This window comes from Dasypus novemcinctus, chromosome 26 (genome assembly GCF_030445035.2).
Source record: "Dasypus novemcinctus isolate mDasNov1 chromosome 26, mDasNov1.1.hap2, whole genome shotgun sequence".
Lineage (NCBI taxonomy): Eukaryota > Metazoa > Chordata > Mammalia > Cingulata > Dasypodidae > Dasypus > Dasypus novemcinctus.
In genome coordinates, this window is record NC_080698.1 from 40,258,902 (window position 1) to 40,283,622 (window position 24,721).

General features: G+C 37.4%; 1 protein-coding gene across 18 annotated transcripts in view; it reads left to right on the plus strand.

Moving 5' to 3' along the window:
• CNTN4 (contactin 4) overlaps positions 1–24,721 on the plus strand; it is a 936,745-nt gene that overhangs the window by 661,932 nt on the left and 250,092 nt on the right. For all 18 annotated transcript variants that reach the window (XM_058288376.2, XM_058288377.2, XM_058288387.2 and 15 more), the window contains one exon: positions 16,458–16,553. In XM_058288376.2, coding sequence (XP_058144359.1) covers positions 16,458–16,553 — 96 coding nt within the window. The remainder of the gene's footprint in view (positions 1–16,457; positions 16,554–24,721) is intronic.

A 24,721-nucleotide genomic window follows, 5' to 3' on the forward strand; every position in this document is an offset into this window, starting at 1 on the left:
TCGGAATTGGGTTATGTACTTGGTTTTGTACAAAAAATTGGGACTTAAAGAAGCTACACTAAAACAAAATGACTGGGTAGCTTTTATGTTCTTTCATTGCGGTTTTTACTAAAATGGAATTATGGGGAGATGTCTCTTGTAGGATTGCGTGTGAAGGCTTTCTAGAAACAAAAATGTGAAAAGTTGAAGAACTCATCAGTATGGCTGACATGAATTTGAGATTTCTTAAAGCCAAACAAGAAGATTCGTTTGGCATCCACTAATCCAAAAATACCACTTGATTAAATTCACTTTTCAGTATTCCTTTTAATTCCAAAGTATGGTTTTTTAATGTGTCCTTATTTCTCTGAGAAAAAAAAGGAAATGAAAAGCTGGAATCTAAAAATAAAATTCATACTTAATACACAAGCTAAATATACTCCCAAATTTTCTCATTGCTACATTAATTCAATGAAATCTAATTTAGTCTAGTACCACTGCTCTGAATAAAGATGAATATGTATTACCAGTTCACATTGTGTTTCTGCTTCTTTCTTTGAGACTTATCAGAAGAAATGTTAATTGCTTAAGTCCTTACATAATATCATGTATTCTTTAATGTTTTCTGGAAGAGAGATTAAGCAAAGTATGGAAACTAACTTCAATTTTATTTTTCAAATCCATCCATTCTATTGCTATATCCCCAAAGTAATCAACCTGACTTCATACCATTCTTTCTGAGTTAACTGTTCCAAAATCCAGATACTATTTTGCTGCCTCTGATCCCGTCCTCTAATTCCATTACTGCCCTAGTTGCTTCTAGGAGTGTTTCCCAAACTGGTGTTCTGGTTCTAGAGGATGTTAAGAAGAACACCTCAAAAAAAAGGATTCAGCACTCAATAAATTTAGCTTACCATGGATTAGTAAAGTTTAACAAGCCCTTTCCTGCAGAATTTTTTTCTGCAATTTGAACTGTGCATCTCTAGGAGGTCAATGCAATTTTTAGGCTTTCTCAACTTAACCACAAAACATTTTAAGTCATCCCTATTTAGTAAGGGTTTTTTGTGAAAAATAACATTCCAGGGTGTCAACAGTGTCCTCGCTAAGCCCCTGACCCGCCTTTCTAGCTCCATGACTTCCTTTTCTTTGCAGGTACTTTACTGCCATTTTGTGACCATGCTGTTATTTTTAATGCCTCTTTCTCTTTGTTCATGCTGCGTCTTACCCTGGCATTCTCATCTCTTTTTTTTCCTCTTGCTATCTTAAATTTTTCCAGATCACAACTGCATGTCATGTGCTTTACTAAGTTATTGTTTTATCCTGTGAGGGAAAACAACACGTATTTCACTTTCTCCTTTGTAAATCCCATACCACGTTGTTTACACAGGTCTTTTGACATGATGCGGTGCTCCTCGGGGCTTGGGCTTTATCTTAATTTATCTTCACATCTGTCCTTTCTTATCATTCTGCCAGGCACGTAATATGCAGTCATTCTGGTTGAACAGAATTGAGTTGAGTAACACCAGAACGTTGAGTCAAACCATGCCACTCTGCTCAGAGCCCTGCAGTGGCTTCCACTTTCATCAGAATAGGAGCCAGAGGCTTTACTGGGTTCCCAGAACCCTGCATGTTCACCGCCCCACCACATGCCAATACCTCCCAACTCCATCTCTGAACTGCTTTCTCCCTCCCTCACTCCACTCCAGCCGAACTGGCCTCCTTGTTGCTCCATTAAGATGCCCAACATTTTGCCTTTGAGGGCATTTTCAGCTACCTGGAATGATTTCCCTGAAAACTCACATGGCAAAACCCTTCCCTGCCTTCAAGCCTTTGCTTAAATGTCACCTACTCAGTGTCTTACCCTGAGACCATAACTTAACCTGCCTCCCTCCCCCCAGTTCTTCCAGTTCCTCTTCCCCTGCTGTTTCTCCCCCACAGTCATGTTCCTTCTAACATACTACCTAATGTACTTATTTATTCTGTTTATGATTTTCCTTTCTCACCTGGGCAGATGTAGTTTCCACAAGGACTGAGATATTAGTCTGTTTTCTTCATTGTTGTACCCCAAGCCCCTAAAGCAGTATCTTGTCTAATTAGACATTTAATAAACATAGGTTGAGAGAATTGAATGAATATGATTTTCATGCCATTTTCTAATACAGTGAATTTATGATACCAGTTTGTCATATATGTCCATGTAGAGCTTAACAAGATCAGAGTCATTTTGTTCATTTTCTTTATTGAAAAATTGTTCTCTGTGCTTCAGCTCACTCAAGCTGTGAAGGCAGTAAAACAATGCATCAATTAAAATATCCCAATTAACATGAATCAAGAATAGCAATATTAATAACACAGCGGAACTGGGTTGTTGAATCTTCATAGCCTCATTTCACTCTAGCCCCAGTATGCCAATTTCATAAGATAACGTTTGTTCCTAATCATGAATTTTGGTGAAATAATGGAGACCTTTTTCAAGGGATGAAAATAGAGCATTCTGAAAATGTGGGTCCCTATTGTGGAATATTGTGCTTCTGCTCTTCAATCCAATCAATTTAACATTGCTCTTGCCATCATTGTATTCAAGAGAAAAATTTCAGGGCATGGCCACTTTATCAGAACACTGAGACAAATTTTAAGGAGCCCAGGAAATGAGGGATGTCATGCTTGCCCTCAAGGGGTTTGCAATCTCCACTGACTAAGTACTTTGGATTCTAGTCCTAGATCATTTATTTAATTCAACGTTTATTTATTTAATTAACGTTGAGCAAGTCTTAACTTTTCAGAATTTCAATTGTCTTCTTCCTCTGAACAGTGCAGTTAATACTTAATGCCTCTCCTGTCTGCTTTGCGAGGGTTGTTTTGATGACCAGATTAATTAATAGGACTACAATGATTTTTTTTGGAATCACTTAAAAATAAGTGCTATAAAATATAAAGAAACATATCATCAGTGGTCTTGTTCCTGCAAATATTATTAATGCTACTACTATTTCTATTGTAGTCATTTTTGTCATCATTGCTATTGCTGAATGATTATTATTGACATCATCATAGTATGATTCCTTTTTGAATTACATTCAAGACTCAACAATACATCATTTAGAGATATATATGTATGTGATAAAACCATAAGAAAAAAAATCAATACAATGGTAAAGATGATATCAGGATTGGATGTGCAGTCACCAGGAGTGGGGGGGTCAAACAGGACCTTCAAAGCTACTGGCGTGGCAGTGTTCCATTTATTAAGCCCGGTGTTGGGTTCACAGATATGCATTTTATTCTTTAAGCTTTACATAATCATCCTATGTTTTCTTTTCTATGTTTATTAAAAAATTAAAAGTAAAAAACGATCAGGTTGTCTGAAGCCAGACAGCTGGGGTAATATTCTAGTATTACCATTTCCTGACGATGTGAACTTGGGCAAAGTATTTTGCTTTTCTGGACCTACCTCCATTTCCTTTTATATAAAAGGGAATATAGTAGTATGTAGCTCAAAGAATGATTGGGAGGATTAAATGAGTTAATGAATGAAAAGCACTTAGAATAGTACCTGGAATATAGGGTGTGACCCAGCTCTTGTGCCCACATTCCATGGCAGCTGCCCCTCATCACCTCAAAAACAAACACATGCAAATCTACCCACACAGCCAGGCTTTGTGGCATGTGGCGAAAATATTTTAAAATGGCCCTAAAATGTGTGTGTGTGATTGAGTGAGCTGGTGGTGGTGGTACCTTGGATCTCCGGAGAGGCATGCTTGCCGCTGTGGCTCCACCTACAGTTTCAAGTCTCTGGAAATTCAGATGCCACAATGAAGTTGCAGCAGTAAACATTTCTTGCTACAGAAGAGCAATGGAAGTTGCAGGGGAATCTCTTGAAAACTCCAGCCTGAAAACAGCGAGGCAGAAACAATCCCAGAGAAACTGGAATGGAAAATGGCTTCAAGAGTGATGTTGTGAAGATGGGAAGAAGATAGGCCAGTGATCTGAAGCTGGAAATGAGGCAGTTGTTGGATGTGAGCTTGTTTTTCTATATTTAAAAGCCAGAGCATCAGAAGTCCCAATAGTTGACAGAGTCTGGTTTTGCATAACTAACCCAAACCCAATAGTGTTGGCTCTCTAAGAATCCAGGACCACTCTGCAGTAAGGCTGGGCTGTGTTCTGCTGTCCACGTGCACTGAGCTGAAGTAGGGACAATGGGAACAATGGATAGGGCTGGAAAAGAGACAGATAGGGAGGGAGAGGAATGAAGGCATGGTTCCAAAATGGGGGGAATTGGCCATCTTTTTATGCCACAAGTTAATACCAAGTACCAAGTCTCTTGATCCCCATCATCCTCGGGCCATCACCTGTGCAAATGCAATGCCAATTGGATGAGCCATCCCAGCCTTAAGTATTTCCTTTCAAATCCCATAACAGTTTCCCTCTAACATTCTTACAGCATCAGTTACTTCCTTTATACCTAGCAGTGGAGTTATTTATATGCCTATCTGTGGGTAAGGAACCATGTTTGATTCACCTTTATATTACCCAGAACATTTGCCACACATAGCAGCTTTGATAATACTGATGGATAAAAGGAAAGAAGAAAGGACAAGAGAGGGTAGTCAGATTGAAGGATGGACAGTAAGAGCCTCCCAATTCTGACATTCTCTGGCTCTGTGGAAATTCTGAGGCATAAAATGGTAACTCCATCCAAAGCTGACATGTAAATTATCACAATACTAGGTTGGTAATTGTCTTCCTTTAGGAAATCAGTGGAAATTTGTTTGCCTCCCCAGGTGTGTCTCCTGTTCCGTCAGTTTTGTTTTGCTGGGGAGCTGTTTTAAACTTCCGAATGTAAAATGAGAATACTTTTTTATCAGTTTCCTCCGGTGTTACATAAACTAAGATAACTTCGACTTCAGTTATAAATAAGGCAGTACAAAACTAAATTGAAACTGCTGTGCCACTCAGCATTACTTTGTGCCCTTCTTGGCAGTCTCAGTGGGGGTCAAGAGCCGAGTTGGCATGGGCGGGGGGGGGGGGGATGAATAAATTCTCCCACATTTAGAAGTAGGGTGGGAAGTTAAAATGTTCTGCTTTTATATTACGTTCTCCTTTTAAACTTATAATCCAACTTTCCCTACCATGTCTCCCTAGGATTTTTCTATAATGCTTATCACCCTCAAAGATACTGTGTGTGTGTGGTTTTTGTTTTTGTTTTTGGGGGTATATTTAATCCATATTAAGCTCTTTGAGGAGAGAGATATTTGTTTTCTTTTTCACTGGTGTATCCTCCGTGCTTAAAACAATGGCTGGCATTTACTAGGTATTCATACTAGACATGTTGCAAGTATCTGTGTTAGTTTTCTAAGGCTGCTATGAAAATAATACCACAAACTGGGTGGTTTGAAACAACAGACATTTACTGCCTCAGTGTTCTAGAGGCTAGAAGTCTGAACTTGAGATATCGACAGGGCATGCTCCCCCTCAGGTCTGTAGGAGAGAATCCTTCCTTGCTTCTCCTGCTTCTGGTGTTTGCTGGTATCCCTTGGCGTTCTTCAGCCTGTAGATATACCACTGCAATCTCTGCCTCCTCCATCTTCACATGGCCGTCTTCTCTCTGTAACTGTGTCTCTTCTCCCCTTCCTATAAAGACACCAATCATACTGGACTAAGGGCCCCAACTCCAGAATGATCTCATTTTAACATAACTAATTCCATGTGCAATGGCCCTATTTCCAACTAAGGTCACATTCACAGGTCCCGGGAGCTAGCACTTCAATATGACTTTGGGGGAGATACATAATTCAACTGATAACAGTACTGAATGGAATCTTATTGGTGCGTGTCTAATGTATGTGCATTTAAGAGCAAGGGACTTGAGGGATGGCATTTCTAAAGACTGACAGGTTTACCACAAGGCAGCCCTATCACAGATTCCACTCTAAAAAGGAATCAGTGAAACAGCATCCATATCAAAGTCTGAATAGATGGCGTATAAACACAGCATGTATGTATATTTGATGATGGTTTTATTTTCAAAACTGTAATTAAATGAGATAAAAATATATGGTTGAAGTTGCCGAAGCAACTTAAATTCAACATAAATAACAGCTGCTCTTCATCTGGAATTTTCATACATATACAGAACTTTTTTATGCCCTTAAATTCAGCATCCAGTAGCCCAAGAAGTGTTTTATACTCAAAGAAAGGGAATGTATGAAAGGAAGAGAAACAGCCCTCTTTCAGCCAGTGATTAAATAGGCCTCTTACTTCTAACAGCTTTGATTTCCCCAAAATAGCTATGTGGCAAAACATGTCCAGTTTCTTAGGAGCAATGAATAGTAAGCATGACTGGCATTTTTCTTTATGAGTCACCAATCCCTATTTTATTATTTCAGAAATCCAAAACCAAGTAAGTAGTGAGAAGACTTCTATTTACTTTTAAAGCAAAACTTGTCTGCAGAGCGTAGTTTCAGGATAAAGGCCACTTCCTTTTAAAGTAACAATCAGTGCAATTTCCTCCCAAGCTGCTTGGGAAAATAATGCTTAATTTTTTTGATAGAATGAAAACAAAGTTTAACTTCAGGAACATCTATCTTATATCATTTATGAGCAGGAAATGAGATGCTGCTCTTCTTCCCGCGATGCTGTACCCACTACTATTAAGTGCTAGGCAAATTTGACAGTGAGCTCGTTGCCCAGGCTTGTGTCCCTGGAAGATTTACAAAAGAAAAGAAACAGAGTGAAAAGTGTGAGATGAAGGTATTTCTTTTACTTTAAACCAAGGTTTTTCATGACCGGTGGTATGGCTTATAGATGTGTATTCTCTTGGGTTCAATTGCATTTGGCCATATATCTCCATTTAATAATTCCTACCCAAGTTTTTTTCTATATATTGCTTACTTTACAATGCCCTAGTGATATGTGACTCTTCAGCATTTTCTTCAAAGAATATTTATTCTAGTGATACTTGAATATATCTGATTTGCCCTCTAGGACTGCCTGTTTTTTTAAAGAAGACTGGTAAAATAAATTACAGCTTGCTCATTTTAATTTCCAGGGGGAAGAAGGAAAGGCTATGAAATAAAAATTCAATGAAGATTCATGTTTCTGTCAAAACTATAATGATCATAAGTCTATTAAGTTATAGAATTCTCACACTAGATGAAGAAGAGATAATTGTATGATATACCATTGTCTGGATAGTAACAGCCCATGATTGCAGATAACTATCCCATGCAATTTTTTTTTTTTTAATATAAAGAAACCGATGGGGCAACACTCCATCAGCCATGAAGATTGAAAAGCAAAACTTTTACAGAATAGGGTCCCTGGCCCACGTAATTTGCATGATGTTTCATGTTTTCATATTCTCAGGCTTTCCCTGGGAAAGGAGGTAGTATATTATTTTGAGAAACAGTGACTTTGTTTCATATGCTGATTGCATTCCAATCTTAGTGTATCTCTGAGATTTCATTTTAAGGGTGGGTAGGTGACTCAATGCCCTTGATAAGAGACTTTTTAAAAAGTTATCTTCCAGAGTATCCCTGGTGGTTGAATACACAGCATGGAAGGTGTTGGGAAACAATGTGCCTTGTGGATGAAATCAAGAACGTTTACCCTAGTCCAAAATGTCCTGTGGACTACCACCTAGCATGGAGAACAAAACAAAGAGCAATGATTTTAAATATACTAATTAAATATTGGTAATAGTCTGATGATGTTATCTTATAATTTGTAACAAACGTTCCATAACAATGTAATGTGTTGTTGGAGAGTTATTGTATGGGAATTCTGCACATGTGCATGATTATTTTGTAAGTTCACAACTTCTCTGAGAAATATTAAGTATCTCATATGTATCAAATATTGTTTTGAGCACTGGGCTACAACCTAATAAAGACTGGAAAGATTCCTGCCCCCATTGACCTTTTATTTCAGAAAGGGGGGAACAATAAACCAGATCGTAGTTGGAGCTATGTGACGGTCCCCTTTAGATAAACACTCAGGGAAGACTGCTCTGATGAGGTAGGTTTTAAGTTAAATCCTGAAGAATGATCATGATAAACTAAAAACATGAGTAAAGAGCACTCCAGTCAAAGGAAAAAAGATCCGGAGACAAATTTAGCCTTAGGTTATATGAAGGACAAAAAGGAACAAAACATGGTTATAACAGTATAATAAGTAAAGGGGATAGTAGCAGGGGATGGGGCTAGAAATGCAGGCAGGGGCCAGATTCCAAAGGGTCTTCATAGAGCACAGTGAAGAGTCCATATTTTATTCTCAAAATTTAGTAGGCCAAATGCTTTTCTGAAACCTTTGTTTCTCTTTGTGTTGTGTAAGTATGAAACCAAAGATAGAGAATGCAGCTGCCTAACCATTAACACTCCTGAGTCAGGATGATATGCGAAAAGAGATGAGCTCCTGTAGAGAAAAAATGCTGGTAATAATAGCTTATATTTAGGGCACCTGTCTCCAAAGGAGAACAACATTATTTACAATGTCGTGTCTCACTAATGGCAGTAACCCTGTGAGTTGGGTAGTTGCACATTTTTATGGAACACACAGGGAAACTGAAATAGTTTAAATTGAGTTGTTCTTTGACTTCTTAAATAGCTCAGAGGTCTAAATAAAAGAGTATGTCAAAGAAATGAAGAAAAGAAAGGACTAAAATGAGAAATAAAAATAACTATCAGGAAAGTCATGCATTTACAGGGAAAAGAAAACAAAGCAACCTTTATTTTATTACAAAGTCAAAAAATAATAGTTGAGCTGTGAAAAAGTAAGCAATTCTCAAATAGATAATCAAGTATGATCTTGTGCATGTTCTTTGATTCAATATAGTATAGATGGCAGATGCATAGGTTTCTAGGTCAGGAAGATCTGGATTCTAATCCAAACTCTGCCATATTCCAGCTCTGTGATTTCATATGTCAATTTTCTCTTCTGTAAAGCTGGGTCTCTTAGAATTGTTATGAAAATTAAATGAGTAAGTTCATGGAAGGTAAGAAACTGTATTCTTTATATAAGCAAGTTGGAACTGGCCATACTTCTTTCCAAAGAGATAATGTTTATGAAGATGGTTAAATTGCCAACCTTGCTCACAGAAGCCTCCTTAACACATAGTATTGATTATGCTATTTTTAGTCCGTGCCTTGTTTTTGTTCCTGGAAACATAGGGTGATGTGGTAATGTGGTGAAAGGAGAGAACGAGAAAACTAACCTCCTATTTTGCTAAATATGGGATTGCTGACACTAGACAAATTTGTCTTTGATGATACATACCTTTCCTCATCTTATTTGTAAGTCATTAATACTTTCTTGTGTTTTCTTAGTCCCACCTTGCTTTCCCCATTACTTCATAGATTAAATTTCCCTTTATTTACTTTTTAGCTAATCAAAACTCTCATTCAAAAAATCCATAACTGCTCTTATTTGTTAAAAGGAAGCTATCTGATTGGATTAATTCACTCTTAGCTATTCCTTGTTGGATATTTATGGTTTAACATGGTATTTCAGTAGTTCCAAAGTGATATCTAAATTATAGAGTTTAATCACGTGTAACTAAAGAGGGTGAAAAAATATTCAAATAGTTGGAGGGAGACTGTTGTGAGAGCTAGAATCAGCACCTTGGAGAGCTCTCTTGCCTTGCTCTTCCTTTTCATTTTTCAAGTGCTCTAAGGGTTTTTCATTGTAATGTCCATGGCAGCAACATCCGGGACTAGGAAAGAACAAGGAGGGAAGCCATTTCTGTGAAGGAGTCATTTGTAAATTGAATGGACATTAAATTAGGAATATTAATAAGGCCTTGGATTCTATTTGTTCTCTATATAAACATCTCCAGGGAAAGAGATACTTTCCAATGCCAAACAAGCACCTACGGATCAGAATATGGTCCCTTACTTAAGGCTGCCAACAAATTGGGGTAACATCAGAGAGATAAAATGGCTAACACCAATGCTTGGCACAAAAGAGGAATTTAAAAAATATTTGCTGAAGATTGGATAAACAAATGGAAAAAATGGATAACATAAGTAACAGGAAGATATGTCATGCCTATCTATCGATATCTTATAATTATTAGTATATGGAGATGTATTTGAATTTCCATTTATAAACTTATTTTTGTGCATCCACATTTATATTCATCTTACTTTCATTTGGTATACAGTTTGGACTTCTAAAACTTTTAGCCTGATGAATAAATTTATTTAGTGAACAATGTAATTTTTCACTTTTTATTTCTGTTTAAATGTACATCCTTCATAGAAGGTTCATGAACATTAATTTCTATTTTACAAAAATAATATTTTTCAGTTTTACATTAAAAAGTAACACAGATTCTCAGATCATTTCATCCTAGAAAGAAGTTCTTAGGAATTACCTGAATCTAGTATATATGTTTGTGTGTCTTAATTTTGAGTCAGATAGCAAATACAGTTCATGCACTACAAAGAATGGAATCAGGTTCACTTTAGCACCTGCCTTAACTTGAAACCGCAATTAAGCAGAAGAGGATGTATTTGTCAGCTTTTTTTTTTTTCCCCCACAGTGGGATTGACTTGACAATTCTACTTTATCTGGTGGAAGTATGGACTCTGTAGCTCTCCCCCAGTGGGTCATTTTCTGCAGACATTTCTTTGATGCTCAGAAATGTCAATGATGGTGCTGCCAGCTACTAAGACTGACTTTGGACCAGGCAGTGTGTTAAATGCTTTACATGCATGACCTTGATCTTCAAAAAGCCCTGAGAGATAGGAATTATTGTCCCAGTGTCAGAGATAAAGAAACTAAAGTTCAAGGAGATTAAGTAATACACCACATCCTTAAGCTTAAGAGTGAGCATGCTGAGTTTATACTCAGGTCCTTCTGACTCCAAAGCCTGTTTGTTTAATCATTATGCATTTCTTCCTCTTGCTATATACTCTCTCACAGGGAAACACCATAAAGCATACCAGTCTCACTAATGGTCTCTTCCTTCTTCCTGAATGGAAAGAATGCCAAAAATGTGGCTTTGGAACTTATAAGGTTTTGTAAATTTAGATTTATTTTCAACGTAAGTTTCTGGAATTCAAGAAACCATGCAGATGCGAATGCACACATACTCATACACAGGGGGTAAATGGTAGTATCAAGTGATAATTTAAAATGTGCTGCTAGAGAATGCATTTTTAAAGGTACTTTCCAAAAACACCTCTCTCTTTTTATAAATGGTACAATCATCATTACGGAAATCATGTTCATAACAAATGTATTGCTTGGCCATTTTTCCAAATTGATACTGACTTGCTTATTGATTGCTTTATACATAATTTTGAGCAGCTGAGAACTAGTGCTGGTGCTGACAATATTTTGTTCTGAGAGACCTCTGTGAGAATTAATAGAATCCAGGCCTAGGCAAGTTGGGAAAAAAGTGAATTGGATTAATAAAATGCTGTGTATCAGAAGTTTAAGATTAGGTATGAGAATTTGGGCAAGTTAAATGACACTACAGTCTCACTGTCATGTAACCTATTGTGGCGTGGAATTCTTTGAAACACTGTGCTAACTTGACTGAGGCTCAAGGGGGTTTCGTTGCCTTCGTTATTTCGTAATTCTACTTGTAACATTGAAGGTCCTGTGTGGAAAATAAGCATCAGTGAGCTAATTATACACCCTCTGAGGTCTTTGTCAGTTGTAGGAGAACCTTACATGTGTCGAGATTTCACAAACAAAAAGAACTGTAAAATACCAGCTATATGAGAAGCCTAGCATATGTGATGGCATGGAGTTTTCATTAGCTTATCACAATATTCACACTGGAGAATTATATTACATGGTAGCAGAAATAGGCATTTTTATGTGTTGCTTATATTTTCCCTCAAATTAAATTGTAGCTATAGGACAAAAAATAAAATCCATCCATGCCTTTCAAAAAAAAGTGAATTAGTATTTTTTGACTTGCATTGAAATGGCTTACTCTATTATTTTTTCTTCCTTTCTTCCCTCCTCTTTATAGATTATCTCATTAACCTTTCCTGGCCATTATTATTCTAGACATTCTTATATCTCCCTTCTGGATGGTCCCTCTCAGTGCCTGATTTCAGTAATTCCTGTTTATCCTTAACAATGGCCTAAATAAATTATTCTTTCTTATTTACTGTTATTTCATCCCAAAACATATCTTAAACACTTTCAATTTTGTTTTCTCTAGACTATATCCAGGTATTTATTGTATGCTACCTCTTTTCTTTCTCAGCTTTAAATATTTAATAGCTTTCCAAGAAATAAGTGGAGATTTTTTTCCCTGAATTCTCCGATTTACACTGTGGTCTGAATTCCAAATGTTTTGCTTTAAGGCTTTTTATTATTTATCGCTCATTGCTGCTTTAAGGTCTTTGTGCACTTGTACTTCCCAAGAAATTTAACTGCTAAATAACTTCCTCTCTGCTCTCAATAAGCTATGTAGTCTAAATACTATAGCATGTTTTGTAGTCTCATTTAAAAATAAACTGCTGATAGTACATTCCATTGGAGAATAAAGGCCAGTTGTTTTCATAGACAAATATGATATGAAAACACATCTGCCACAAAATTCTGCATTCCTTAGCATGATTGCTAGAAAAAGTCATGTAAAATGCCAATGAATGAAAACAACACCAAGAAGTATAGACATTTACTTTTTAGAAAGTCTACAAATCACTTGTTATAAAACCATATACAAAGCTGGAAAAACAAACTTTTGAGAAAACACAGTACACGGGTATTAATTTCTCATTAAATATACATGCATATATATATATCGTGTTTCCAACCATATCTTTAGTAATTGCATAGAGCCAAAAAGAATACAACCCAAGTATAATTTCTCAGATATGGAAGCAATGCAAAAATCCTGCTTCTTCATAGAGTTGTTTTTCATAATTTTCTCCTTATTGAACTTCATCCTTTTCTCCTAATATTTAAAATCCCCACATTGGGAACCAATCTATTAACACATCATAATGTATATTGAAATATGGATCTCCTTGCATATTCCCTGAAGAGCATAATATTCACTCAGAGGAACATTTTTGTCTTTATGATGCTAACTAGTTTGAATGCTCTTTTTCACTGGCTTCATGATATCAGTGGGGCACTATAGGTTCCAGTGTTTCAGAGCAGAGACTTTGGAGAGACAGACTGAGTTTGTATTCTACTCTCTGAGTGTCAGTTATCTCATCTGTAAATCGAGAAATTTAAACTATAATGGAATTAAATGAGATTGTATAAGAAAAATACTTGGCACATGGTGTGACCCCAATATATTTTGTAAATAGGTGCTATGATTGCTATCTCTCTGTTGGTTATAGTGATAAAACATTATGCATAACATAATCTGTCTTGTAATGCCTGGTGCTACTGATCATTGCTAAGTACCAAGGATTTGAAGATAAATTGAATCTATATAAAATAATATATATATAGGACTATTGCTAAGAAAGTCCTTGTCATGTGTCTATAAGCTTCAGAAAATACTTATTCGCACATACAGTTTTTTGTTTTGGAAATTATGCTGCTAATATTTAGGATTGGGATATGTAGTTATGTCTGAAAAGATCAGTTTTGGACCTGGAGTACTTTCCTGAACATGTGCATAAATATTGTGTCCTTTGATTATTTATGATTATTTATTTATTTATTTCTCTCCCTCCCCCCCCCCCCCCAGTTGTCCGCCCTCTGTATCCATTCACCGTGCGTTCTTCTGTGACTGCTTCTGTCCTTATCAGCAGCACCGGGAATCTGTGTTTCTTTTTGTTGTGTCATCTTGTTGTGTCATCTCTCCGTGTGTGCGGTGCCATTCTTGGGCAGGCTGCACTTTCTTTTGCACTGGGAAGCTCTCCTTATGGGGTGCACTCCTTGTGCATGGGGCTTCCCTATGTGGGGGACATCCCTGTGTGACACGGCACTCCTTGCACACATCAGCACTGCGCATGGGCTAGCTCCCACACAGGTCAAGGAGGCTGGGGTTTGAACCGCAGACCTGCCGTGTGGTAGGCAATGCCCTGTCAATTGGGCCAAGTCTACTTCCCTGTGTCCTATGATTAGTATCTACAGCCAAGCTCTAGAGTACTTTATCTTGGCACCCTTTTTTAAATGAAACAATTGGGATATGATGTACCACTAGATTACAGCATTCATCATTGGATGGAACAGATACACAATGAGTACCAGCCCCATGGTAGGAGAAGCCTTATGATTGGCTTTCTGAGTTTCAAATATTATCTCATTTAACCTTTGTCCATGTTTATCTTTAAAAAATAAAATTCATCTAGAAAAGATTGAGACCACTGGTCAGCACAGCGAATAATTATCAGAGATGGTTTTCAAACTCAGATCTATCCAAATGCAGTCCTTCCATTCCCTAAGTAGGTAAGGTCTCCCATTTGGAATAAACTACTAAGAAATGTTTTAAATATTTTCTCAAATGCCATATTAATTTTGATGTGTACTGTATACCCAATTCTTGTAGAATGAACAAATTCATAAACTAAAAAGGAATCTAGTTTTTTAAGCTCAGAAAGAATGGTTAAAAAACGCTGCATATATTTCTCATATTCCCACCCATTTCTTAATACTTTTCAACTAGTCAGAGAATGTGGCGGGGTTTTGCCCAGGTATGGCCTGACCTCTATTATCTGTCATCTTTTAATTTTTCATGCATCAATGGAGACAGGATGGGCTATCCATGCAAAAATTTGAGAACTTACCCTAACTAAGTATACGGAATAAGTGACAATTCAAACCGGTCCAGTGTTATTTATATGGTTAGTGTTAGTTTGAAATATTAATTTAAAGAGTGTCTATTTAAAATATTCCATTATGAAGATTTTTTAAAGCTCTGGTTTAATCCCTTTTGAAGTCTTCTCAACCCTTTAAAAAAAGAGGGAAAAAATGTTCCAGCCTCATTTGGTATCCATTGAATGAATAGAAGTTTATTACATCAGCAATGTAATTGCAATTGTAGCACAGTTTAGCATTGTGCTGAGTATGTCTGTGTCCTCCATGTACCGTTTTCATACCTCAACTCTGGCAGTCTTTGGGTTATTATGATTAGATGTGTCAGTCCTGTCCTCAGAACTCTCGAGTCCCTTTAGGGAAGAAGATGTGTTCTCACAATGTTTGCATCCTGTGCTGGCAACCAGATGGCACTCAATGAAATTTTTATAAGTGATTAAGTACTGAAAACAATAATGTAGGAGCTTAAAAATTTGACTAATTCCATAAGAAGCTGGTAATCAAGACATTTATGTGTTTACTTTTTCAAATATGCTGACCCTTCCCTGACACTAAGCTTGAGTGTGGAAACATTCAGCTTTGTCCCTGCAGGCAGGCTTTCCAGGCTCACACGCCAGCTCTATCACTTGCTAATGTCAAAGCCTTAAGCAAATTTCATGTTGTTTCTAGTCTGGGAAATGGGGACATTAATGGTACTTAACTCATATAACTGTTGTTAGGAACAAATGAGATAATCATCATAAATCCTTGCCACATGGCTAACATAGAAGAAGTAGTCAATGAATGTTAGCGCTCTATAGTCCGCGTAACCTGATAACTCACAGCCCTTCAAGACTCACTTGGGCTAGAAGAATCCTCAAATCAAATAAGAGATTATTAAATCCAATATTTGAGAAGATTCACATTTGGAAGAAATGGGAGAAAAACCACCTATTGAATAAAAATGTGTCAGCCACATTATTAAACATTTTTCTTACATCTTACATCAACTTATTGCAACTGTTTATTTATTGTCTCAAATTATGATCAATGGGTTTGTAAATCTCTCTAACCACACTTGACCTCCTTGTAGGAAGAGAAATTTCTATTTCCAGCAGTACCTAGGACTGTACCTACTGTATATTTAAAAACACACAAGTACTTCAAAACAATTATATATGTGTTTGTATGTATAGGTGTGTGTATATACATACGCACATATCTACATATAAAGAGAGAGATTGATTCTAGATATATAAATATAATTGCGTATAATAGAATGGTTTGTGATGTGAATTTGCATCCTCACAATGACACTTAATTGTAGAGAAATCTTTGGCAGGTCTCAGTTCCTTCATCTAGAGCTGCACTTACCAATAATATTATCTACAATTATGCAAATATTCTATATCTTTGCTAATACAGTAGCCATTAGCCACATGTACCTATTGAATACCTGAAATCTGGCTAGTGTGATTGAGGAACTAATTTTTTTATTTTATTTAATTCTAATTTATTTGAATTTAAAAAACTACTCATGGTAAGTGACGATCTTACTGGATATCACAGATATAGGGTCAAGGAAGACAAGGACAATATCATGTGAAAGGAAGCCAATCTGAATTGCTCTTTCACAGATGCTGCAAAGGCTGTTTTTCAGCAGAGAACTGTCCTCTTTTGAAATACTGATATTCGCCCATAAATATCTTAGGACCTTAAAGTTTAAACCCTTCTCCCTTTATTTCTCCCAACAGATCTTGAAAATTTTAAAACAAGAACTAGAAGCACGGTGTCTGTCCGTCAAGGTCAGGGAATGGTACTGCTGTGCGGCCCTCCACCCCATTCTGGAGGTAAATATAAATGCACTGACATGTGCTTACTTCACTGACTGCTATTTTTCTTGTGGAATGTTCTCCCTCTTGGCACCAGCTGAGGGGGCAGTGTCATTTGTAGAGATTCCCAAAGTCCTCCGTGTAGAGGAAGAGTCAACGTGCATGGTGCCCATAATTAGGATAGGAAAATATCAGATTGTGCAAATGTTCTACCCCACTTCTGTCTACCTGGCACAAGGGGAAAGAAGACACCTGAGTCAACTGAAATCAGAATCCTGTTTCTTGGTAAAGCAATGTAGCTAAAACTGCCAGTACTTCTGGCAACTTTATTGGGTTAAAAAAGATGGCCCCTCTTCATTTCATCTCTTTGTTGATCTGCATAGAGATCAGATCCAGGAACCAAAGCCCCTGGTCTGTCTGTGGAGACCCGTAATGGATCGATCAGTTGGGAATGCATTTGGCTGCAAATTGCATGAAACCTAGCTAACACTGGCTTAAATATATTGGAGTGTGTTGTTTTCATATGCAGTAAGTCCAGAGGTTTGCAATCTAAAGCTGACACAGCTTCTAGACGATACCTTCCCAGACCCAAGCCCTTTCTCAGCATTCTCTGAAGTCCCTAGCACATCCTGACTAAAGTATTGAGTCTGCATTCCAGATAGAAAGAAATGGGAGGAGGCAAGGACAAAAGGCTAATGTCTTTCTCCTTTTTAATTTGCCTTTGTATTATGACAGGTTTGCTTTGCCTGACAACTTTTGCCCCTATTTCAGTGATCACCCCGAGAGGCAAAGGAAACTGAAAAATCAAGTTTTCTGTTCATATTTTAAGCGGATATGTCATAGCCCTGAAAAAATATCATAATTTTGTTAAAAAGAAAGAAGGTGGAGAGCTGATGTGTAGCCAGCTAGCAGTGTCTGCTGAAAGGGCTAGCAGTCTCCTGACTGAAGGGCAAATATGACTTCACATAAAGAGGTCAGCAGTGTGGAGGCTTAATAGGTGGTGATATTTATTATGATTCCCTTAAGGTTTGTGATGACAAGATTGATAAACTCTATTCTTGGAAATTCAGGCTAAGGTTTAGTTTAATATCTGCTAAACTTTTTATTTTCCATAATTTTCTATTTGGCTTTAAACAGGATTAAAGCAGTAATTTTTTGAGGGGGTGGGGGGGAATTGAAAATACCCCTTTTTTTTTTTTTTTGTCCTATATTCTAAAGCTAATAACTCTTAACTTATCAAATGTTTGAGCTAAGTTTTCCAGCAGGGAATAACAATGAGCAAAATAGCTAAAAGTTTGCAACTCAAGCAGTATAAGGGTGCATGCAGGGTGGCTGAGGCAAGCACTCATTGACATCTGGATTAAACCTTGGAATTGTTAGATGTTCTGTATTTCGAGAACTGGAAAAGAGACTAGATTTGAATTTAGCGGTGTATGTTGTGGGAAACAGGATCATTCTTTAGGACATCATTTTTCCTTAAAGGTAGAATCTGGAAAACTAAATTTGGACTCTGGAATGTGAGATCCAGTCTTGCCTCTGTTTTGAATCACTACTTGGTATTGGACAAATATCTTCAAGTTTTCTGTGCCTCAGACTTCTTAACTGAAAAGGGAAATCTCTCAGATCCCTTTAAGTTCCATTATTACAGAAATATAACTCTTTAATAAAGACTAAGTACCTTCTTTATCAAGTATATGTGTATTTTTAGTACCTATCCTTTATACCAGGAAACAACTCAGCTGGGGATGTATATTTAGGTTAAGATCAAGTTCACTCAGACTAACATTTCTCTTCTTAATGTGAAATCTGATGAAAATAAGAATCGGACATTTTGCTAATTTCTTCTGCAGGCTGCCTTCACAGCACTAAGCTTTCATAACATGGCAGCAAGTCTAAAAATTAATCTTGTAGGTATATTAAGGAAAAAAACAGCACTCCCTGATATAATGATATCTTTGGGAAAGGCAGAACATGAAGTGATGCTGTGCTGCACACAATAAAGTACCTGAATACTATCCCCTTCCCACAGAGAAATATATTAAACATTTCTGTAGACATCAACTGAAATGTGCTTGTCTCCACTGGCAGCAGTCAGCAGCTCCGACATCCAGTTCCTTGAGCTGTGCTGACATTCCTGACAGCCTTGATGGTGAGAGACAAGGAAATAAATATCCTCATTATGGCTCTAATAGACACCGTATGCCCAGTAACCCTGTAGGCAAAGCAGTCAAGGCAAGGAAATTTGGAAGAAAACCAAAATGAGGATCTTCAAGGTTGTAAGAGGAACATCTCAGACATTCATCATTTTGGGGCAGTGGAGTCAATGATTATATGATGAAACCCCTCCCCAATTACCTAAAACCTTTCCAATGTGAACTGTACAGCAGTGATTGTTTCATTGCTTTTCCAGGCTGTGTATCACCTTAATGCTGGCAGAATCACCATGACCTACTGGACTCCCTGAACATTTTCATCCCAGCATATGGTATCCCAGTTCCAATTGTAACAGATCATGCCAGGGAAGGAAATGAGTCAGCCTTTTATTATATCAGTGGGATACTGAGTAATGGTGTGAAATCCATTGTAAGGGATGCTGTACATCCAATTTCAAAAGCTGTACAGTATCAGACCTCCGTAGGGTAAGATAAAAGTGAGCAGCAATTAATCTATTTTGAAAAGCGTTTCAGTCAGCAGGTATTTCCAGGGCTCTCCCAGTCACCACGTGGAGCATCTTTGTGGTCTCTTTGTTTATATTTACTGATGCAGATGTGATCTTGTTGCATAGATTTTACTATTAAATCTTGACACCAATACCAAAAAATAGAAATCACCCTGATGAACTCTGGTTGTCCTTGATCCCTCTTTCTAATAGAAACAGAGATTATTGAGGTCCAACAATTTCACCTTGCTTTCTACCAGCTCTGGGTCATAAAGATTCTTGAACTCTAACCAAGCTCTAACTGAACAGGAATAGAACTAGAATATCTTAAGTTCCTTCCTCCAATATACTAAAATTGACAGGTTATTTGCCTTTCAAATCCTCACAAACTGTTCATCAGGAGAGGTTTTAGCTCAAACCTTCCTTTCATATGGGCCTCACTACTCAAAGTGTGGTCTGTGGACAAGCGGCCTCTACCTGTTAGAAAGGTAGAATTTCAGGGCACCCACTGGGCCTATTGAATCAGAATTTGATTTTTAACAAGTTCCCCAGGTGACTCATTGGCGTATTAAAGTTTGGAAAGTGCTGAACTAGATCTGTGTATACACATAAATGTGCACACACGCATATACCTACAAACCACCTCTGGCCAGCGACGGGCAAGCTGCTTGAGAGTCACTGGGTAAGCTTGTTAAAGCCATAGATGCCCAGCCTTTTCCAGGGGTATTCTGATTCTATAAATCTGCCATGGGGTTCCCATAACTATTGCTTTCAAAAAGCCTCGTTGACTCTGAGACAGTGCCAGATTTAAGATCCACCCACTTTGATCGCCTCTACAAAACCAGCAGTCCACACCTGCTGAGATGGAGTGTTTTGATTTTCACATCACCCAAGCAGAAAGTTGAGCATTTCTTATGTCAAACTTATATTTAAGATACCTTAAAATAAAATATATTCACCTCAGTCTTTACCTTTGAAGTTGTTTTGTTGAAAAGGGAAATGAACAACTAAGACTGGCTTTTTCTCAGGTTTCATATTCAGAAGTGGGATTTTACATGTAGCCATCTCTTACTACATTAGTGAAAATATGACTTCCTAAAGAGTAAAATATAACCTGCCTGACTCTGTTCTGAGATTATGTTTTAGTTTCCTAGGCTGCTCAAAGCAAATACGATGAAATGGTTCTGCTTGAAAAATGAGAATTTAGTAGCTTACACTTTTAAGGCTCAGAAAATTCTGAAGTAAGGCATCATCAAGGTGATGCTTTCTTTCAGAAGACCACTGCCCGTGATCCTTGGCTCCTCTGCCACATGGCAAGGACATGGCAGCATCTGCTTGACTCTCCCTTCTCTTCTCAGCTTTGTTGATTTCAGCATCTTGCTTCTATGGCTTTTCTCTCCCTCTCTCTATTCATTTCATTTATAAAGGATGCCAGTAATAGGATAAAGACTGAGCCTGATTATGTGGGACACATCTGAACTGAAGTAGCCTCATCAGAAGGCCCAATTTGCACTGGGTCCATACCCACAGGAGTAGATTAGATTTAAGAACATGGTTTTTGGAGGTACATGCAACTTCAGACCACTACAGGTTATATTCATTATTATGAATTTTAGAGAAGCTAGCTAGAATTGTCATTGTTAGGTGCTTTTACACAGAATTTAGAGCACACAACCCATTAAAAGTGGTTTTCATTTGCACAGCATCAGACCCAGGGACCTTAGATCACCTATAGAGTTATAATTGTGTTTATAGTGTTACGATCTACATTGTGATATCTTTTGAGCCTCATAATAACCCTATAAGAGAAGTAAGAGCATGGGTTTTATAGATAAGGAAATCAAAGCAAAGAGATTACACAGCGTTACATAATGATCAATGGCAGAACCAAGAGTTAACTTTGTCTAGAATCCTCCCTTTTCTTCTAAACAGTGGACCTAAGTGCTGTACTCTCTATGCCATGTCAGTGGTTCTCTGTACCCCAAGCCAGATTATCAAGAGATCCTAAAAAGGTACCATGCACACCATCCCACAGCATGATTATTTCAGCTTTTGTATTTACTCTAAGGCAAGGCAAGGCAAAAGCATGACACTAGGACACCCGTGTTGTCATCCAAGCTCTCCTATCAACCTACTGTGTGGTTTTGAGACAATTATGTAATTTTTCTGAGCCCTACTTCCTCATCTGTCATATATTTCTACCTTCCCACAACTTCTCAGCTATCAAGAGTTCACCTTCAGTTTCAGGCTCACCGAGTTTAATTAGTCCAAACTATGCTTACAGGTCATTGGGCCAAGATTAATCCTTCTGTACTAAAATGGACATGCTCTATGCCCAGAATAACCCTTAAGACATCAACATTGTAACCCAGAGGCCACCACATGCCTCATTCCCATAACCCTTACCAAACTGGAGGCTTGCTCCAAATACCAACCCTTGTCACTATAGTCCAGATACTAGCTCAGCCTTTGTCTTCTGCCACACCCAAAGATAAACCATTTATCCCAACTCCAAGCCTCAATGCATAACATGCCAGCCTTTGGCATGTACCTTCATGCTGATGTCTAGGAAATCTAGTTACTGGGCCCTACCTATCATGTCAAATCCCCTCAGATACTAATATCAGCCTGGATAAGTACCAGGTTTTCCATGCATGATTTGGAGAACTGGTCACCTTTCTCTGGAAGCACTCCCTCCACTTCCAGCATATTCCTTCTATTTTTCTCTCTTGGACGTTTTGGGCTCCCTCTCCATCCCCAAATCCTGGTTCCCAGCATAATACCCAAATCCTCACAAAATATGCCAGCCAACTGGAAATTTACCTTTGTGCTGGAAATGATTCAAATGTGCTGTAAGAATCAAGAGACGTAATACATGTGGCAGCAATTTGCATAATTAAATTTATAATCACTCCTGATTTTATTAACTAAACTTAGTTTGATTATTTTCATTTGCTTAAACTTGAAGTCAGAGTTAAATCAGAAAACTGTTTGTCTGGATGTACCTTCGTTTAACAAATTTTAAGTAGGCAAATATTTTTTCCAATATATCTACTAAGAGAATCATATTGAATTTCTACCTATTATTAATAAAAGCAGGTCATGCCCTAGCATTGTAGCTTTTTTAAACTGATTGAAGTGCCCATTTAGCTATTCTTCTAACATTTAAAAATTGCTTCTTAAAGACAAAATGGTAGTTAACCTTACTCCAACAATCTTGTCCTCCTCCAAACCCTATGTAATAGTTATGCTTGCATTTTCTGTTTGGTGTTGACAGTATGTGCCTATGCTCCATTTCATTTCCTTAGATGAAATGAAGCATTAAGTCAACCTAAGCGGGACCAGGATTTTAAAAATATTGCTGAAATAATCCTGGACTTTTTAATAGACTGAAAAATACAGTCTGTAAGTTATTTTATATGACAGTAAAAAGATAATTGAGATATTTTAAATCATCAGTCACTTAATTCTCATGAAGAGCCATAAGAAGAATACCACTATCAGTGATGAGTTACTATATCATTTTCTGATCTTAGTAGGAATATAGTTGACCATGTAGATGAGAAGGAAGTCATTCCACTTTAGTCATCTCACTCTGTGCCTGTCGAGTACAGAAAGGTGACCCAAATAAAGTCTTGGTTTTAAAAACACGTAATAAATGATAAGCAATGGTCTCAGGATCCTGAGTCCTTGTTGACTGGTCACCACTAAGGTAGTTGCCCCTTGATGCCCATTTCGTGTCACCTGATAAGTGACTTATGGTCTTGATGCCTCATCTCCTGCAAATCATTTAAAAGCCACAGTCTCCAGTAGGTTAAGACTGACCTAAATGGAAACCATTAATTCAGAAGAGGTTCTGTGATTGAAAGCAAAAAGTGGGTTCTTACCATCTGGAGTTAGAATATTAGGAAATAATGGTGCAATCTTGTTTGGGGGCAGCATCAAAATAAAACAACTATATCATTCTCAAGAATGTGTGGGTCAGACAAACTTGAGTTAAACTACCTTTTATCACATTATTTCTATGGAAAATGCCTTCTGAGTTTCATTTCTAAGCTGAGAAAGTTTATATGTTCAATTAAATGAGCATCAACTGCAATTCAATGAGGAAAGGCAAACATTTAGTTAGCAATTTGTTAATCAACATCATAAGCTAGTAGGTATCCTTTTTTTTCCTCTTGGGTATTAAGTATTATTAAGGCAATCTTATTTGGTGCTTCTCGCCACTACCATCTTCCTTTGAAAGATACGAGCCTAGATTCTTAATAGAATGAGCCATTTTTTCTCTTCGCTCTTTGCCAACCAGCAACCAGCATAGCACATCAGTGACTTAATCAGTATAGAATGATGTGAAACAGTTAGTAAGGTGATATTTTTATCCATATATTAAGCCTCTTTTTTCACCCAGTGAGCAGAAAAAGAGCCACATCCATCAGAAATGACTTGTTATAAACTGTCTGAGCCATATGACATGGTGGGACATTCCATTATTTGGGAGGATAGGTCATTGGGAGTATTTGTCCTTCCCAGGGCAGGCTCCATTTCTCTCAGCCATGAGATCATTTAGCCTCAGGGTTTCTTAACTGTTTTTGTACCACAGACCCCTTTGCAGTCAGGTATAAACTACAGAATACACTGCAATTTATTGCATACATTCATAAATGAAGGAAATGCTAGGTTTCAGTTAGAAATCAGAGAAGATAAAGTTTTTTTGTCCAATTCAAGCTAACAGACCTCCTGAAAGGGGTCTGTGGACCCCAGGTTAAGAACCCCCGATTTAGCTCAAAGAATCATCAAGGAAAGCAAAGGGAAGAACTGGACCTTGCGTGTCTGGAAGAGTGACTTGTTTTCCCCCTTACCAGACATGGCAGGACGAATTGAAGTGAATATTTCTGATGTCAGTTATCTCCTAAATTGGCTAAGTGTATTCTGTGATGCTACAGACATATTTTTTGCCTTTGAATTTTGCTGTCAGTCCTCTTTAAGACAATTTGAATATTTCATGACTACACTTTTGAATGCCTAGATGTCAACTCTTAGGAGTAGGAAAAAAATGGCTTTATATAAGTAGCAAGCTTTCCCTGGACAGAGAATATTTCTAGACCTCTTATAGCTGAGTCCCCAGTTTCTTATATTAACCAGTGTAGGAGAATTGCTGGTCTGGTTGCTAAAGAGAGTTCCCTGGGAGTTGTAGTTATATGTGTTCTACCTTACCTCTCTTTTTAGTTCTGGTAAGAGAGATGTTTAAGTGCTTTTTATAGCTATGGCAAGTCCCAGTCAATAGCCCTTAGAAATAGACTCAGCTACTTAATAGTAGTTCATTGAGTTTCTTTTTGTACAGTAGCCTAAAGAGAATCATTTAGTATTAAAAAAATTAGCAGAAATAAATTTTAGGAAATTCTTTTTGTCTTTTCTTTTTTCCTCCTTTGCTTTTGTCCAAATATTTCCCTGTTCTTTTTTTGGCAAAAACCAGTAATTTTACTTAACTAATGATGGCTTTAATTACCTGGCTTCTCTCCTGGTAGTT